This window comes from Rhamphochromis sp. 'chilingali' (assembly GCF_963969265.1).
Source record: "Rhamphochromis sp. 'chilingali' genome assembly, chromosome: 6".
NCBI lineage: Eukaryota > Metazoa > Chordata > Actinopteri > Cichliformes > Cichlidae > Rhamphochromis > Rhamphochromis sp. 'chilingali'.
In genome coordinates, this window is record NC_137933.1 from 14,760,131 (window position 1) to 14,780,219 (window position 20,089).

The 20,089-nt window shown below is 41.0% G+C and overlaps 1 protein-coding gene across 1 annotated transcript; it reads right to left on the reverse strand.

The window, feature by feature from the left end:
- Nucleotides 1-83: 83 nt before the first annotated feature.
- On the reverse strand, nt 84-8,932 carry lysmd2 (LysM, putative peptidoglycan-binding, domain containing 2). The gene is made up of 3 exons (XM_080885920.1): nt 8,461-8,932; nt 5,551-5,900; nt 84-1,037 (listed from the first exon to the last, which is right to left on the reverse strand). Exons 1-3 carry the CDS (start codon nt 8,704-8,706, stop codon nt 986-988), a joined length of 648 nt encoding a protein of 215 aa, XP_080742046.1. The 5' UTR covers nt 8,707-8,932; the 3' UTR covers nt 84-985.
- Between the last annotated feature and the right edge of the window lie 11,157 nt (nt 8,933-20,089).

The window sequence follows — 20,089 nt, forward strand, 5'->3', positions numbered from 1 at the left end:
GTTCTGTACAGCAGCTTTGCAAGCATATCATATGTGGACGGGCACGTGTGCTCAGATGCTCCTCCAGATGAGATGTGAGCGACTTGGTGAAACTACAAAAAAAAAAAAAAAAATACCCTCAAACCTACTTCCAGGAGATGTGCCATGTAAAATGGAAATTTAAAAAAATACACATACATATATTTAAACCCCAGATTTATCTAGACGTATCATGAACACAGCATGACGAATTTGAAAACATTGTTTTAACAAGAATAAATTATCGTTTATGAATTGGATGCCAAAATGCTGAGTCAGGCGCACGTCTCTCACCACCGTGTTATATCACCTCCTTTTCTTAACGGAACAGTCTGGAGCGTCTGTTGGGAGATTTGGTTTTTGTAACGTGTCACGAGCTTTCAGTGGGTGTTTAGCACCCAGACTCTCCAGAGCCACACTGCTGGAATATGTGCAAAAAAGTGGTCTGGCCTTGTCTTGCTTAGACCTCCCTGCATGGCGGCAGATCTATAGGAAGCTTGTTTCTGTCACAGTTTCTCAGATGCCTACCTTGAAATTTTGAAATGATTTTGAAATGATGACTTGTGGATTGAAAAACTTTTTTCCTCTGGCAAAAACAAGCTTCCATAGATATGAGCGTCTTCGCTTCTGGTAGTAGCGAGTCTAAATTAACTATAGGTAGGAGTGGGAACGGTTGCCCTGTGATAAAGTCGCAACATATCTAGGATGTGTGTTGCCTTTTGACCTATGACCACCAGGACAGGCTAAGTTAATATTTACATTTCACACAGCACAGCAGCAGTCTTGGAAATGGGCTTGTAATGTACATCATAAGAACTGCATTTCAATAAATAAAAAGGCAGAAATGACACTTGCTGAATGCGGTTCAGTAAACATGAAAAGGTAAAAAGAAAAAAGCAACGAGGCTGCGGTAGTGTTTGTGTGCGTGGGCAAGCGTGTCCGAGACTTTGGGTAAACAGATTGCTCTTTAGATCTCCTGGTATGATGTCGTGGGGGCCGCGTAATTCTCCTCGCTGCTCCTGCAAACAAGAGGAAATTTAAAAAAACATGTTACAGCCTTAACCTCAATTCGATTACAGACACATACTCTCTTTTACGCCTCACTCCTCTTCAGTGTAGGTAAGGATGTGAATATTGGACGAGGCTGACCAAGTCGCTGCCTCGTTCTCAATCACAGCTCAGAGCTCACATGTTCAGAAAAAGTGGGCCGATCAGTATAAAACATCAATGTCCTGAGATCCATCACAAGTGTTAACATTCGCTTTTACGACTACTGCAGCAACAGTGAAGCTGCTGAGAGTTTATTTAACTAGAGGCTGAAATATGAGAGGATGAACATCAAAAAAGGATGCAAAAAAGGTTTTATACCACAACTTTGAGGGTAAAAAGCGAAATAACCGCTAATGCGATGTGGCGGATTTCCTTCGACTTAGGATAAAATCAATCTTTTAAACCACAAATAACTTACTCTCAGTGTAGTTTGGCTTTCAATAACCCTCACAGAAACCTAACTGGTTCACCAGATTCCAGTTATGTTGTTATGTAGTTCAAATGTGTGGCGGCCATTAGATTACAGATTTCCTGAAAATATACATATAAACACACAAAGTTCTTAACAGATATATCACACCTCCATCTAATGTAAGCTTTATCCCACAGCTGTCCTACATTAAGAGTATCGGTAATTAAAAAAAACAACAAACATTTGTTTTTATTGACATTGTTTATGTTTCTGTAATGGTTATTCCACCAGTATGCACCAATCAAATGTATGTACTTTTACTTCAAACCTCTGGAGCTATTGAGACCGTTCTAACATGAGCTGCCTAGTTTTGAAAATTTCAGCGAGGGTGTCTGTAATCTCTTGAATGTTACTAACCTTACCGAATAGCACCTGCAGTTGAAAATACACTGAAGAGGTGAATACTTTCACTAAAACATGACCCAGTTACAAACAACACCAAACCACAGACCTCTTTATGAGACGTTTCTGTAGAAGCAATTTTATTTCCCTCTCACTGAAGCTACAATGTTAGCTAGAAGCCATGCAGACAATTTTTGCCCTATTTTCTGAGAAACTGGATAATGTTTGTTTTTTTTTCTAAGAACTGTGACTCCTAAAAGGAGTGCCAGCTACTTCCATTATATTCAAGAGAAGGCAGACAGGTGGGACTACAGGACAGAGGGAAACATGCAAACATAATTTTACAGATTAATCTGTGCTGTATTCCTAACTTGTTGTAATATAATAGCCACGGGTGCACAAATGATAGAAGGTCTTCAGAAGGGAGAACTGGGTCATTGGTTTAGCTCAAGGGGGCTTGTGGTTCATTTCATCCCAGGCATTAAAGTCAAGCAGGCACGCTGCTCGTGTTTGCCCTAGCACTCTGTATAAACAAGGGAGTGCGCCTTTGTTTGCCTAAACACACTATAAGGCAGCCTTTTATGTGACTGAAGTCAGAAGCGGGACTAAACACAGAGCACAGATTTGACAAAGCCAGCAGGCGAACTCTGAAAGAGAAATTAAAAGCTGATGCATTTTGTAACACCAAACCACAGATTTAGAGTTAAAAGCACAGATCTGTGCTTAAAAATAGATTCATAGGAAATGCATGAGCTGAATAGAGTGTGTAATAATGAAATGAGAGACACAATTTTGCACTGTAATGTATGTAGGCAGTAAAGGTGGATATATATATATTAGGGGTGCAACGATATTCGTATCGATATTGAACCGTTCGATACAGTGCTTTCGGTTCGGTACGCATATGTATCGAACAATACAACATTTGTAATTTATTTTATCAATTTTCCTTCTGACTATGCTGTCTGTGTTGAGCGCTCAGTGGATCTGCGTTCGACTACTCCGCCTAGGCTGCACTGTCGAGCGCAGATCCACTGAGCGCTCAACACAGACAGCATAGTCAGAAGGAAGAGCGCAGGGCAAGCTAGCGAGACAGAAGTTAAGCTCTCCTTGCAACATGGACCTCCCCCACCCTCATTCAGATCTGGCGTTTGGAATTATTTTGGTTTTCATGTGACGTATGACCCTGAAGGTAAGCGCGTCATGGACTAAAGTAAAACAGTATGTTGGATGTGCCATGCAATGCTCAATTACATTGGTGTGAACTAGTGTGTTAGCGCAGTTAGCTCGTTAACGTGTTGGCCGTCTAGCCCCATGCACGGGGCGATCGGCGGTAGCTCGTTAACGGAGATTTGCCGTGTTGTGGCGTTAAGGTCATTTCAACGAGATTAACCTGAAAGCACTAGTGGGAACACAACGAATATGACTGCACATTTACGCCGACATCATCCTAGTGCAAAGACAAAAACAACAAGCATGCTACTAACTTTAGCCGAGTCATTTAGACAGCTGTTAGCACGTGATTCTCCTTATGTGTTTAATATGCTGCTGAGAATATAGCCCAGAAGAAGCGGATAGTATAGCTTTTATTTTGGAAGGAGCCATTTCTCTGTAATAAACTCTCTTTTCCAAAGATGAGTGATTCCTCAATCAGAGGAATATCGCTAGCCCGACGTCCCGGGGCTAGCGATTTTTCCAGTCGGGCTACCAAAATCTATCTCTGCCCTGCCCGTCGGGCTATTGTAGGAAGGAAAAATATATGTCAATGCTTTTGCATTCTTTCAGAAATGTAGCTGGGTAATTATGTCATTGGCATCGGTGAGCCACTGTCAATATGTGACATATTGAAGTCGCGTTTGAATTTGCGCTTGTTTTTTTGCTTTCACTTTGCAATCACGTGAACTGTGTATAGAGAGCGACAGCACTGATCTGTGAGTGATGATAATTTGTGCACCAATTCCTCTGACATCGTCTTATTAATCGTTAGCTTACTATGCAAACATGACAAGTGAAATCTCCCACAGCAAGCTTAAACATGTGAGAGGTTGATCGCGCAGAGAATCGCTGAGCTTATGTGAGTGTGTGTGTAAAAGCAGCAGGATTTATATTTTAGTTCTGCTGAGCCAAATAAGACAGGTCAGGGTGAAGAAGTGACAGCCAAAGAAAAGCTTACCACAAAACGGAGAAGTTATGACAAATGAGACTATAAGGCAAAAAGAAAGTGCAGCTTTATGGTTTCATGGACAAAAGAATTTCTGTGGCTGCAATATGACGAGCTAAATAACCAGGGCTGCACATAAGTGGTCCGCAGGTGCGCATTCGCTGTCAAAATAAAAAACACGCACAAGGGTTAGGGTTAAATTTAAAAACTGTACTTTTGAGTTAAAATATATATTTATAATTTTAATAAATGACAAATTAAAAAGGCATGAACATTTTTTTGTATCGAAAAAATATCGAACCGTGACACCAAAGTATCGAACCGAACCGAACCGTGAATTTTGTGTATCGTTGCACCCCTAATATATATATATATATATATATATATATTTATATATTTATATATTTATATATTATAGGAAGAGAACGCAGGAATGGTTATTTTTTCAAATGTAGTATCTACTTTGAGCTGTTCCCTTATTCACGAGGGGCTCAGTACATCGGGCAGATGCACACATTTAATTTGACAGATTTTGCTTTTTTCTTTTACACCGGATGCCCTTCATGACACAACTGCACCCCAAAGGACACATATCTCCTCCAGGGATCGAACTGGAGGATCTTTTGCTTGTTGGGCGAATGTGTGAACCAAATATTGAAGTTAAATACTAGGTAGCGGGAGCAATATGACTCACAGCGTGACTCAGTCCTCCAAAGTGATAGTACCAACAAAGCCCGTTTCTCTATGAACGCTGTACGCCAGGCACTTACTGCTGCTTCACTACTGAGCAGACGCGACCGGCTTCTCTGCCTCAGCACGCAGAGGTAGGACGTGCGAGGGCAAGTCAGATCTCACACTAAATACCTGACTAGTACTGCAGAACGGCAAAAACCTGTACTCCTAGCTTCGATCTTCTCTCTGTGAGAACATTTTAAAAGGGCTTATTCATGCTGACTGGGATTTCTGACGAGCTCCCGCTGAGCTCAAAGAGAAGATGAGAGCGGTTCACTTCAGACGACGCTGCACTGTAAGCCGTTTCCGCAAATTCACTGCAGCCCTGAACTTTTCTGGACTGCGCCCATGTGAGAAAAGAGCAGGAAGCTGTCTGGAAAATTAAAAGCAAGTGTGCGAGCCCCTGCAGTGACATCTGTGTGGGGACACGTGAGAAGGTGAAACATTGGTCAATCGAGGTCAAAACACGCAAACATTATGCGGTTTTCTGTCTACTACGCTTGAAAAAAAATGACTTGGCATTTATGTCGTGTCATTGGTTGATACCAAACCAAGACACAGTATCAGTTTTTGCATCTGACCATGAGGCAAAGGTCAATCAGAACAAAGTCTGATTGGATGCAATGCTTAGAAGAAAGCACCAGTGTGAGAAGCAGCGGCCCAGAGGAAAAAACCTGAAATGAGCAATGGTGCTCACAAAAATAGTATGAAAGTGGTTACTTATCAGCACACATAAAAGAGGAAGCAGTTTGCTGGCTGTTGTTTAACACCTCACCTCACTTCTTCTTCTTCTTTCAGTCTGCGCGCAGCCTGCTTTGACTGTTTAATTTGCAAGTCCAGTCTGTGTAAGAAGTCTTTGGCTGACAGCTCCTCTGGCTGAGGCTGAGCAGGTCTGGAGTGCTCACGGGGCGGGGAAGGGGGCGGCGAGGGTCCCTCGATGTCCTGCGTGATAATACAAGGTGCGTCTGCCTCCTGGCAAGCAGTGTCACCATCCCCATCAGGAGACTCGAGAGACAGTCCATTAAATATGGAGCGCTTCTCTGACACCACGGGGATGTTGAGGCTGTTCCTCAGGAAGATGCAGTCATTGCTGAACAGCTTATTGGCTCTCTTGATCTGCTCCATCTGGAAGATGACAGCAAAAAAAAAAAAAGAAAGAAAGAAAGAAAGAAAAAGAAATGTTAAAACTCTATTTAATCAATTCTGATGAAATTCTCACTACACACTTATTTTGATGGCACCCCTGCCTCTCATCTGAAAAGAAAATCATCTTATATCTGCGTATCTATATTTGATAGCAGTATTTTAAATACAATCACTGACCACATGGTTAGTTATACCTTGCTGGTACCGGTTTGAATCGCCTTTTGCCTTCAGGACTGACTTAATTCTTCATGGCACTGAAAACATTCCTCAGAGATTTTGCTCCATATTGACTTTAAAGCGTAGCATCATACAGTTGCCGTGGATTTATCGGCTGTACGTCAATAATGAGAATGCCCTGTTCCACCCCGTCAATATGATGCTCCGCTAGATTTAGATCTTGTGACTGTGGAGGCCATTTGAGTACAGGAAACTCACTGTCACGCTCAAGAAACCAATTTGAGATGACTTGAGCTTTGTGATCCTGCATAAAGCAGCGACAATACTCAGGTAGATGTGACATTCAATCTGATGTACCGTCCACAACCACTGGAGACAAGAGGGACATAACCTTTTGTGTTGTTTATGATCAATTCTGACCCTATGCACACATCTCAGCAGAAATCCAGACTATCTAAACTACAGCCAGGCTCTACCGCCTGGCTGTAGTTTAGATAGGCGGTAAAGCAGGTCATCTACTGATTGGAAGGTTGGTGGTTCGATTCCTGGCTTCCCCTAGTCTGCATGCCAAATATCCTTGGGCAAGATATTAACCCCAAATTGCTCTCCGATGCATCCATCGGAGTATGAGTGTGTGTGGATGTTACTTAGAAAGCACTTAGAAAAAATGTGCTTGTGCAAATGGGTGTGAATGCACAAGTTGTGCAAAGCACTTTGAGTGCTCAGAAGAGTAGAAAAAGCGCTATATAAGAACCAGTCCATTTACCATTGTTTGAAATCTTCTTTCATCCTATTTTGATGACCCTGTGGAAACTGTAGGCTTTGTTTCTTGTTCTTAGTTGACAGGAGTGGACCCCAATGTGGTCTTCTTCTGCTGCTGTAGGCCATCTGCTTCAAGATTCAACATGATGTGCACTCAAGATGCTCTTCTGCTTCTTCTTGAATGTAACAAGCAGTTATTTGAGTTAATGTTTCCTTCCTATCAGCTCGAAGACGTCAGGCCATTCTCCTCTGATCTCTAGCAGCAACGAGGCATTTTCTCCCTGAGGATTGACTCTCGCTCTCTGTTTCTTATTCTTCATTCTCTGTAAACCCCAGAGTTGTGTGGGAAAATCCCAGTAGATCAGCGGTTTCTGAAATACTCACAGCTGCCCATCCTGAACCAGCAACCATGAAATGTTCAAAGTAACTTCTATCATTCTTCTTCCCCTTTCTGATGCTCAGCAAGTCATCGTGACCATGTCTATATGTCGCAATGCACAGAGTTGCTGCCATGCGAGTGGCTAATTACACACTTGCTATAACCAGCAGCTGATGTATCAAATGAAGTGGCTGATGAGTGTATATGGTATTTATTGTGTGTGTGAATGGGTGGATGACAGGTTGTGTAAAGCGCTTTGGGGTCCTTAGGGACTAGAAAAGCGCTATACAAATACAGGCCATTTACCATTTACTTATTTTACACAAAAGCCCAGTCTTTAAACTTAAATATATTAGTAATATATTAGAGGAACACTTTCACTCCCTGAAGTCACAGCAGTCTGAACATCAGTCAGTTCTGTCAGCAGCCCTTCAAACAAAGTAAAACTTGTGTTTTACATTTGGGAACCAGTGAAGTGACTGGCAGGGTATTTTTCGGCTGTTTCAGAGGTCATTTCGGGTAAAAATGAACAAGAAACAGGAAGTGGTTAACTCACAGCAGGTAAATATCCTGCATGTGTGCATGTATTGTTTTTTTTTGTTTTGTTTTGTTTTTTTATTAAGAGAATATAGCATTGCATGTGAAGCAGATTACTTATTCTAACCCTGGATAGGAATCATGCAGAGTCACTTCACAAACTGGACTTTTTGAGGAAACTTGAGATGTCGACACTCAGGTAGAGCCCATTTTTGACCAAGTGATCATCCTCACAGCAAGCTTGTCAAACTTTTGCTCTCACCCATCTGAACTCAGAGTGGAAACTCTGAACCCTCGAAGCAAATATTTCACGCCTCTTTCAAATTGGAATAATTTAGCTGCATTTGGGGGGTCCTCAGTACTGCCTGACGTTTACATTAGGAGTAAAAGCGAAAGTAAAATATGGAAGTGAGCTTTCTGTTCTCTCAAGGTGAACGGAAATAGTCCCCAGGTGTTCAGTCACAATGCAGAGAGTTTACGGACAACTTTCTGGGCTCGGATTTCTTAGTGCGTGACTTTTAGTAGAATCAGAGAGTGGAAAGTAAGAGAAAATGCCTTCCCTTGTGTCCGTTTCAGTGTTTGCTCCTCTTATCTGTCAGTGTGGTGTGTTTAATGCAATCTCTAGTTCCGTCAAGGTAAACATCAACGCATACACTGCTATCTATGGCCGAGAAGCGACCTTACCGTGACACCGTATTTGAGAGCAATCCCTTGCAGAGTATCGCTGTCTGTAACCCGATGCTCTATGTATTTCTCCCCCAGGGAGGCCGTGACGCTGGCTGTGCTGCCGTACGAGCGGATCTTGGTCCGGGCCAGACTCTGGGACAGTTCACTCTCTGACTCGGAACCGGACCTGGACCGAGGGAAGATGGGCTGGGCAAATCGTCCTCCTCCATCCCGCATCGGCAGGACGGGCGAGAACTCCGCCATCTTCTCTTGAATAAATAAACAGCCCGTTAGCCTCTGTTTGTTTTAACGCTCCAGCTCCGTCGCTTCAGTGAACTAAATCGCTGATTTAGGCGGCGGAGAGAGTCCCATCCCGGGTCATATGGAGCATGCAACCCCGGGGAAAACAGGCATGTTTAGGGGGGCACTACCACACAGCCCTCTTTTGTCATTGATCCGCTACATTGACGTATGAACGTACAGAACGCGTGCAGGGGGAGACTATAACACAATTTCCGGTTACTGCACTTTCAAAATAAGTGAAGCAGAACCGATTTAGGGCACGGGCTTTATCTGTTCGCTGTTGGTGTGAAAAATTACAAGCAATGACTGAAATATTTCTAAATAATAAGCTCACAAATAGGAGGAAATTAATTGACCAAAGTATCTTGTAATACAATGAGATAAAATTTAGATGTCCTATTTCGCCTGAAAGTGCTAATGTTTTCGTGGTCCTTCATTTCCTGTCCACAGACGTTATGTGAGAATTCCACTGGCAAAAAAGAGGAAGTTAGTAGTAGGCTATAATTTCCGTGGGATTTTTAAAAACATTACTGTAGACCTTTGGGCTTTTTTTTTTTTTTGTATGTGTGTGTGTGTGTGTGTGTGTGTGTGTGTGTGTGTGTGTGTGTGTGTGTGTGTGTTGGGGGGGGGGGTTCTTCTTTGTTTTTCTACATTACAAATTATACTATAAGAAATAAAGGACTTTATAATAGTTTTGTTTTTTTTAAAAAAAAAAAAACAACAACAGATAATGTGTGTGAATCCACTTGTTGCATTGTTTCAGAGTAAAAACCAGCAAATTTTATTGTGAATAGTGAAAAAAAGGAGCTTATCTGTTTTTAAACTGAGTACTAACAAGAAGATATCCACCACATTGGTTTTTGTTTTCTAACTTGGTAAATGGGCAGACAGTGGGGTGATGTCTTTGCCATTAAAAATTAGGTCTTTGTCATTATTCGTAGTAGTGGTATTACTATTATTAAATGTAGACATGTTTGTCAATTTCACCACTAAAATGAGGCCAAAAGCAAAGAGCAGTGCTTTTATCTCATCTTTTAGCTTCGTCTTGTAGAGGCCCAGGATAAGAATCTAGGTTTTGGCCTTCTGGGGGGATGGTGCATTTTTTTCCATTGCTGAAACTATGTGGGTATGTGCTGTTTGCACTTCTGTTTGTCAGCAAGAGTGTGCAAGAACTACTAGTGCAAATTTCATGGAACTTGTCTGGAGGTAATGCATGAGGAAAGAGGAAAAACGAATTACATTACATTACAAATCACTTTCTGAAAACTGGAAAAATACAGCACTGGCTTTGGTGAACGATGTGCTTTTAGTTAAAAAATATCAGCACAGACTGAGTTTTGATTGGTGGCATCAGTCATGCCCTGTACTAGAAAAAAAGACTGCACTAACTCACTTTTCTCATGTGTGTGTTTTGCATCAGGAGCAATGTTATTATAGTCAACTCAAAAACAGGCGTGGAGAGAAAAAACATTTGAATTAAAAGAAATACACTTGAACAATAAAACAAAATGGACTATAACTGAAACAGCACTTTACAAAACTAACTAACTAAATGAAGCAGAACATGTCTTTAGTTCTGGTCTCTAATCAGGTCATATTGCTCAAACCTGTCAACACATCCAGCACTAAGACTGAGATGTGCACATGACTGTGAATCATGCGCCTTCACAAACCTATTCTGAGCTTCTTTTTCTATACATATATGTCCCAAATTATATTAAAACATTAGAACTATAATATTACAGCTAATTAAAACTTAAGCGAAAGAGTGAACCATCATGGAAAAAATCATGGAAAATCCAAACAATAATAAAGCTGATGTGCTGAACACCAATGAGGACTGGAACAATACTTTACACTGGGTGGGAACATTTGGCAGGTTTGTGTGACTACCAACCGCTGCATGTGACATCTGAGGAGGCTTCTGTGGGAGGGACATGGTCAACAGTCATATGACCGACCATCAATGATAGCAGCATATTTTCCATCATCGCTAGACAGCACGCGGTACAAAAGCATTCGAGGGATTTTCCCAGGCTTGGAAATAATCGGGTCTGCCAACAGAAGAGCTGGCTGTGTGTAGACAGAAATAAAACATTGCCATACTCCCTGCTATTCTGTTGATCTATGTTTTTGGAGACATGGAATGTAAATATGCCTATAAAGCACTCAGCTTCTGTTGTTTAAATGTGCTACAGGCTATAAATAAAATGAATTTGGCAAACAGCACAAAAACACTCCGATATTTTTCATAGTGCTTTTTAATATTTGAAGTATTTTTTTTTCATTTCAGTAATAATAATAATAAATGTAACACAATTCAGTGTCAATTGCGCTACATACTGAACTTAAAGGATTTAAACAAAGGATCGATCCTGTACCAATACCAGCATTGGTATCAATTAGTCATTTCTGGTGTTTGTACAACCACAGTGAGAGCTTGGCTGGCAGACTGGTCAGACAGGTATTATATCATGTTATAACAGGCTTAATGTCAAAATGTGGGTAAACAATTGTGTTGCTAGGCAACATGGTGTGCTGCAGTAGTAGTTTTTACATTCATTTCCATCAGGTCAAAAAGACGTCCGTGGTGATTCAAAGGATAAATGGGCATAATTATTATTAATTTTTATCTCACACGGCCAAAGATTCAGTGTTGGATGAATGAGGCCATAGGAAAAGTCATGAAATATGAGAATTTAGTCTAACAGAGTTACACTACAACCACCAAGGGGGTCAAATTAACCCAAAATGACCCCTTTGGTGGTTCTAGTGCAAGAACAGAATCTGACCCAAATGCTTTAGAGATGGGCGCATTTACATTCTAGATCTTCATAAAAACCCAGTTTTAATACACATGAAAAGCTGAAAGGTGTGTTTTTCTGTTTTATCTAATTACTGTGGAAAGTAAAAATCACAGGGATTTAGTGGTCATTAAAAATGTGTTCAGAATTTGCAAATTGATGATGATTCATTTCATAAGTCATGACACACTGCTGTCCCCTACATGCGCTACCTTTATATAAAAAAGTATCAGTATTGGTATTGGTATCAGCAATACAGGTACTGATTTAATTGGTATAAAAATATGCAATATTGCAATCGGGATGACTCCTGGGTGAGGCCAGGGGCCCCAGTCGGTGCTGCATGCAAGTAAAATATGTCAGTAGAAAGAGAATTAAACAGCCCAATAATGTGAAAGCCAATCTGTGGATGAACAGAAGTCTTCTCATTGTGCATTCATTCGCTGGAAGCCGGATGGAAAGTTTCACTGCATTCTGTCCCTGCTGTCTGTGCACGCCGTGTGGCTCATGGTTATTAAGAATCCAAAGATGCAGTGAAATCTGTTGTTTGTCCTTTATCCAGTTTCCATTTTGGTTAGTTAGTTTTCACTTATTAGTTGATACATGAGTGCCAAAATGTAACTTTCGGGAACGGTTCTAGCTACATTTTGGTTTAAATGCAGATGCTATAGCCTATGTTGCATTTCTATCAGGCCCGTCTTCTATGGAACAACTTTCCAGTTTGCATTCAAGAGACAGATGCCCTCTTTAGTCTTAAGATTAAGCTTAAAACTTTCCTTTTTGATGACGCTTATGGTTAGGGCTGGATCACGTGACCCTAAACCCTCCCTTAGTCCTGCTGCAATAGGCTACTTGGGGCTTCCCATTATGCACTTAGTGTCTGTTCTTTTCTTACTTCTTTTCACTCTCCATGTGTTTATACACTACTCTTTATTTAATCATTAGTTATCATTAATCTCTGGCTCTCGTCCACAGTCCTGTCTTTCTGTCTTTAGACTGCCATTTGGCTCATTGAATCTTTTCCCTTCATGACAGTATAAATATTTTCTTCTACTGCACTTTCCATGAAGTACTGCATGTATTGTCTAGACTACTGTCTGTCACACAAAATGCCCTAATAAAGTTTTACTGTTCTTTCCACTGTTTGTTGGAAGTGGAAAGCATGGATGGTGTAAACATTATTAGCATATTAAGTAATTTCAAGCTGTTGCTGTGTATATGTTATCTAACACAAAGGGTGCAGGTGCTAATCTGGGATGCACAGGATGTACCTCTGTAAAACCTAATTCACTGAGGAACAACAAGTGGATCGACGATCTCCCGATGATTAATTTATTCAATTAGCTTCTCTTGGTTAGAGACGATGCTGAGGTAATCTCACGGGCTGACATTTTCTAATGGAAATCATGTCATTAAACTTGGAGTACAAAGAGAGAGTGGGAAGTAGGAGCTCGGGGCATTCATTATTCATGTTGCTGTCGTTATGAGATCACACTTTTTTTTATTAAACGGCTCGTTGTTCAGGTCATATTTGCGCCACATCTTTCTCTGAGCACAAGCATATAGGAGGGAGAGACGTTTTTATTGTTTTTAATGGTTGTTTTGTTGCGGAAGTGAAAGCATCACAATTAAAATATAACCCACCTTTTAATCTAAATTGAGCTCTCGGGATTTACTGAGAGGTAAAAATAGCAATAGCAGATTGACATTGCCTGGCCTGCAGCAAGAATCGGATTGCATCACTTGCTTTTTTGGGGGGGGGGGGCGGACAAAGCAAACAAAGGCGACTAGAAAAAGAGGATGACAACCAATAGCAGTGGGTCATCTGTCACATCTGTAACCATGACAACAATGTCTGTAGCCGCCTTACAGTCTGAACCTTTCACAGCAACGTTACTCCTAAAGCTGTTTACCTGCAAGGAGGTTGGTGCCCCCACTACTTCCAGCACGTGGGTTCTAGTTTTAAGGTGGTGCGAGGGGCTGAAGTCAGTTTTACGTGTTAACTCATTAAGCCTCACTGCTGTCTCGCGTTCACCATCAAATGAAACGTTCCACAAAATACTGAGAACACGCTCCGCTTGAGACCCCTACAGGAGCACTTTGGATGATACCCAAAGAAGTGCATTTACTCTGACCCCTACTGGACCATTTTAAATATTGCACCAACGCCAAGTGCCATATATTTTCAACCACCAGGGGGTGTAAGTTAGTCACAAGAAAAGCCTACGACTTTTTGAAACCAAAAAGGGCGTCTGTGACCTCTGAACCCCTGCATATACACCTCTAATTCACTCTGCATTTCTTAGTAGAGTCTTTTCGTAATGAGATCTGTTTGGCTTGGTTTGATTTGATAATAAACAGGTTGTTTGGGAGGGTTTGGTGCCCCAAAAATCTCTAACAGACAGAGTGAAAGACAGTTTCAGAACCACAGTTCAAGTAAAAATGATATACCACTCACACTGAGAAACACAAATAGCCAGGAGGGTGTGTTCCTACATACAGTGTCTGCACCATAGCCCTCTCAAACCTTTATTACAAACGACCCACTGGTTTATGGCACTGCTTATGATTAGTTTTCCACCCTGAACAGGAATTGCACTGGCAGTCTCCCTCGGCAGATTGTTCCTCACATTATGAGGATGACATAACTTCTATTTTTAACACGAAAGAGAAGGAATCTAAAAGTACACTGTTGCTGTGGCTGCAAAGCTGACATTTATGACAGGATGCACTTTTTATTTTTCATTAGAGCTATTTTTACATAAGTGTTAGTAGAGATGTAAAAACATTCTCTCCAACATCTCTTACATAACCTGATCTGTCTGCTCCACCTGGAGATAAGACAAGATATGGTTTGTTTCTTGTCAAACACGTACTCGCACATGTTACTTATTTCGTCTCACTTAGTTCACAGACTCTTAGTTATTACATAATCATGTCAGGTGGGTCAGGTATGAGCCCGTGTTGAAGGACAACATCAAAGCCCTCTTTGTTCTAGTTACATACAGTATCAATGCTTAACTTGCAATTAAGATTAAGAGGGCCTTTTAACCTGTTAGGAACTGAATATGGTGTACTCTAAAATAAACATAGTGGTAGGTAGCACTTTATTCAGTGTACCTATCTACAATAAGTTTGAAGTTTGTGAATGCAGTACAAGTGCCTTTCCTGTTCTCTCCTCTCCTTTGTAATCTGCAGGCCTTTGTTTAATGACTGCATAAGGTCAGAATGGATAAGGACTTCTGGGAGCTTTGTTCTGGGCTCGCAGGGCTAATTACAGTTCTCATTCTGGTGGAAAATCAAATTGACAACTGCAGGTGAACACACCTGTTTAAAGAGCAAACAACAGAGTGTGTTTGTGAAAGATGAGGAAGTCTGAGGTACAAAATATAAGCATGAAGTGAACACCACTCGTAATGTGCTATAATAGAGTGACATCCTTCAGTGTCCTGTGGAGAAGGTACGTGTACAGGCCTATCTTGAGTTTTCCAGTAAAAGAGAGGCTTGGGGAAAAGTGCTGTGGTCAGATTAAACCAAAATCAAGCTCTTCAGCATCAACTCCACCTGCCATGTTTGCAGGAAGAGTTAAGTATGACCAAAAGGGCATGGAGGTGGAAACAATATGCTTTGGGTCTGTTTTTCTGCTAAGCTTACGGAACAACTTCAGTAAAAATCTCCCTTTAAATCTTCGATGAGAACTTCCTTCCCTCAGCCAGAACACTGAAGATGGGTTATGAATGGGTCTTCCAGAATGACAATGAGCCAAAACATACCGCCAGTGCAAAACACGAGTGGCTAAAAAAGAAATGTGTTTTTATTTCTGTCTCCCTCAATTAAAATGAAACTATCATAAAAATCAAAGACTATTCATTTCTTTGAGTCAGCAAACTTACAAATTCAGGAGGAGGTCTAATAATTATTTCTCCCACTCTATATTTATATTCATTATAAGCTGCAAACTTTGCTTTATCAGGCTTTGTTAACCAATAATGAGTGTGACATGGAGTGATGCATACTGGAGTCAGATTTTGAACCAAGCTTGAGGTGACAGGTAACATCTGCTTTGGGGTTTTATGTTCATGGCTTGCCAGAAACTAATCCCTGTATTTTCTTGAAACTAAACAAAGGCGTTTTTTAAAGGCAGTACTCTCTGAACAGCCTGTGATAAAGACAGAGAACAGAAGCTGAGTTTTAGATGCTGTTTTTTCCACGTGCGGGGGCAGCACTTATTAATAGTTTTGGTCTGAGGGAAGATTTTTACTGTACTTACATAAGAGCACAACTGTACAGTTTACTTTCAGATTCAGATTCTGAGTTTGAAATAAAGCCTTCTGCTTTCAAACTAGACATGCCGTAAACCAGCTTATTCCCTCTATCCTCACATAGTGGAAACACTTAAGTCATCCCCCCCCCCCGGCCACACTGGCAGTGCAGTTTTTTTCTGACAGCAGCTCACCGCAACACTCTGGCACAGGAAACTCAGAGAGGGATGGAGTCATGTACTAGCAGATTACATCATCTTTTGGGCATGTGCAAACAGTCTTAAAACTGGATCTTATTAAAGGGCGTATACCTCCACACCACCCAGAGTTCCTCCAAAACCAAAAGGCCCATCTGTCAGTCATTAAAAATACTCTTTGAACTTGAGATTTTGGCATGTCAGTTTTTAATCTGTGATTTAGTAGCAACACAGAGAGTTATGCAGTTTAGTAAATGTGGTATCCTTTTTTTGTGGTGATGGTGGGGGTGTGTGGGGGGGGGGGGGGGAGGGGGGAGGGGGCTCTGTGATGTCAGGATATATTTTGGTTGATCTGCCAGAGTTTAAATTACTGACTTAAGTAATTTAGTTTGATGGCACATCTCAAAAATAGTTGCATGGGCTGCCCTGAAGACACTGGGCCAACCAGAGATGACTTGCTGACTTTGGTAATCCAATGACCTTTTCTCTGGTGCCATAATCAGGTCAATTTTCATGGTGCTGTACTTACAGACCACCGCATTTCACAAAAATTGGGTGGACTAAGATTCACTTGGACTCACTTGGTTAACAACAACAACAAAAAAAGATATCCAAAAGGTAGAGGTGACATCATAATGTTTTGAAATACACACACACACAATGTGGAGATTTAGTCTTATTTTGGCTTCCAGTAACACTGTGAATAAACTTGGAGTTGTTATTAACCAAGATATGCCCTTCAATGCACATATTAAACAAATTTGTAGACCTGTCTTCATTCATTTGCACAATATCACTAAAATTAGAAACATCCGGTTACAGAGTGACGCTGAAAAACTAGTTGATGCATTTAGTACAAACCGGATTCCAAAAAAGTTGGGACACCAAACAAATTGTGAATAAAAACTGAATGCAATGATGTGGAGATGGCAAATGTCAATATTTTATTCAGAATAGAACGTAGATGACAGATCAAAAGTTCAATCCGAGAAAATGTATCATTTCAAGGGGAAAATATGTTGATTCAAAATTTCACGGTGTCAACAAATCCCAAAAAAGTTGGGACAAGTAGCAATAAGAGGCTGGAAAAAGTAAATTTGAGCATAATGAAGAGCTGGAAGACCAATTAACACTAATTAGGTTAATTGGCAACATGATTGGGTATAAAAAGAGCTTCTCAGAGTGGCAGTGTCTCTCAGAAGCCATGATGGGTAGAGGATCAACAATTCCCACAATGTTGCGCAGAAAGATAGTGGAGCAATATCAGAAAGGTGTTACCCAGCGAAAAATTGCAAAGACTTTGCAGTTATCATCATCAACTGTGCATAACATCATCCAAAGATTCAGAGAATCTGGGGCAATCTCTGTGCGTAAGGGTCAAGGGCGTAAACCCATACTGGATGCCCGTGATCTCCGGGCCCTTAAACGACACTGCACCACAAACAGGAATGCTACTGTAAAGGAAATCACAGAATGGGCTCAGGAATACTTCCAGAAACCATTGTCAGTGAACACAATCCACCGTGCCATCCGCCGTTGCCAGCTGAAACTCTACAGTACAAAGAAGAAGCCATTTCTAAGCAAGATCCACAAGCTCAGGCGTTTTCACTGGGCCAGGGATCATTTAAAACGGAGTGTGGCAAAATGGAAGACTGTTCTGTGGTCAGACGAGTCACGATTCAAAGTTCTTTTTGGAAATGTGGGACGCCACGTCATCTGGACCAAAGAGGACAAGGACAACCCAAGTTGTTATCAACGCTCAGTTCAGAAGCCTGCATCTCTGATGGTATGGGGTTGCATGAGTGCGTGTGGCATGGGCAGCTTGCATGTCTGGAAAGGCACCATCAATGCAGAAAAATATATTCAGGTTCTAGAGCAACATATGCTCCCATCCAGACGTCATCTCTTTCAGGGAAGACCCTGCATTTTTCAACAAGACAATGCCAGACCACATTCTGCATCAATCACAACATCATGGCTGCGTAGGAGAAGGATCCGGGTACTGAAATGGCCAGTCTGCAGTCCAGATCTTTCACCTATAGAGAACATATGGCTTATCATAAAGAGGAAGGTGCGACAAAGAAGGCCCAAGACGATTGAACAGTTAGAGGCCTGTATTAGATAAGAATGGGAGAGCGTTCCTATTTCTAAACTTGAGAAACTGGTGTCCTCGGTCCCCAGACGTCTGTTGAGTGTTGTAAGAAGAAGGGGAGATGCCACACAGTGGTGAAAATGGCCTTGTCCCAACTTTTTTGGGATTTGTTGACACCATGAAATTTTGAATCACCATATTTTTCCCTTAAAATTATAACTTTTCTCAGTTTAAACATTTGTTCCGTGATTTATGTTCTATTCTGAATAAAGTATTGACATTTGCCATTTCCACATCATTGCATTCAGTTTTTATTCACAATTTGTTTGGTGTCCCAACTTTTTTGGAATCCGGTTTGTACTTCTAGGCTGGACTACTGTAATTTTAAAACCAGACAGAAGGCTTTTTATTAAAAGTTAAAATAATTAATTGTTGTCTGAAAATAATATTGACATGAAGGCTATACGCATTTCCAGGAGCTGGAGCCGGTAACTTCTTTTTCTCTTTAATCTTGAAAAGTGCATGACACACTGGAAGACAGAAAAGACCATTGGTGAAAATATCAATTCTGGGGATCTGGAACATGAAAAGTAGAATATCTAAACAAATGTAACCAGCTAACCTTAAACACCGGTCATACTTTCCGTATCTCCGGTGTTTTTCACCACTGGTTTGTACACACATACATAAACATCCACTTCAAATTTGCCTACAGGATGATGCTGTGATACATTATTTTGAGACATACGATTCTAATCTGATGTTACAGTCTTAGCAAATTTACAGCAAATGAAATGAAGAACAAATTCCAAGTTTTTTATTTTATTTTATGGAATTTTGTTTTGACGGTTTGCACTGTTTCTTAACTTAAAATGTCCTGTTGTAATTGGAGTGCCAAACTACAACAACACTTCCCTCATGGTGCTTTATATTGTCAGGTCAAGACAATAATGCACAAAAACTCCAAACCCTATGAGCAAGCACTTTGGCAACAGTGGGAAGGAAAAACTCCCTTTAAAAAGAGGGAAACCTCTGGCAGAACCAGGCTCCGGGACGGGGTGGCGATCTGCAGCGGCCAGTTGGTGATTAGGGAAGGAAGATGGTTTTAAAATTAAATTTAGGAATTAAATTTTCTTCCTCCAGGACTTTTTTGTCCTCCTCCAGATTCTCTCTCTGTGTTTTCTCATTCCACAGAGTTTCTTTCAAAGAAGCCTCATGTTTCTGAAGCTTTGCGAGCTCAGCAGACAGACTGTCCTTCTCCTGTTTCAGGATCAGGATTTCGCTGTCCCTCTGCTGAAGCTGCTCTTTAAGACGGTTCATCTCAAGGTCAAAGTTTCTGGTCTTTTCCTGATCTGAACAAGTCTGTTCCTCTTCACGTGACACTGAGTTGTCAGTGAGTTCTCCAGCTTGGATCTCACACTGGTCCAGCTTAGTGCGCATCAGTGAAATTTGGGCCATAAGCTGTTTGATTTGCTGTCTGGCTGTCTATACATCCTCTTTTAAAAGTTGATTTTCAGACACAGTGGTTAGGAAGGCTTTCCTTACCTGAATAAGGTCGTCCAGTGTACTCTTAGGCAGAGTGCACACAAATTGTGGTTTCTCGTGTTTCTGAAGCTGTGCAAGCTCGGCAGACAGACTGTCCTTCTTCTGTTTCAGGATCAGGATTTTGCTGTCCCTCTGCTGAAGCTGCTCTTTCAGGCAGTTCCTTCCTTCCTTACTCACTATACACCACTACGTAGTTATCATTCATATCTGACTCTCTTCCACAGTTTACACTATAATCTTTCATTTAATATAGTGCAACAAGGTAATTTTCTTTTATAATATTCATTTTATTTGAAAGATTACTTAACAGGGACTGTACACATTAATAAGCTATAATTGACATATTATCCAATGTTTTCCTTTTATGATGCAGTCCCAATTTGATATTTTAAAGTCCCAAAATATAGATCTGTAATGACAAAACTCTGAACATTTATAAACATT

Excerpts from the sequence above, each read along its gene's own strand:
- lysmd2 (XM_080885920.1), bottom strand. The coding sequence starts at position 8,706 with ATGGCGGAGTTCTCGCCCGTCCTGCCGATGCGGGATGGAGGAGGACGA. Across the intron at positions 5,901-8,460 it reads CTCTCAAATACGGTGTCACG|ATGGAGCAGATCAAGAGAGC; the intron begins GTAAGGTCGCTT and ends GTCATCTTCCAG. Across the intron at positions 1,038-5,550 it reads AAAGAAGAAGAAGAAGTGAG|GAGCAGCGAGGAGAATTACG; the intron begins GTGAGGTGTTAA and ends TCTTGTTTGCAG.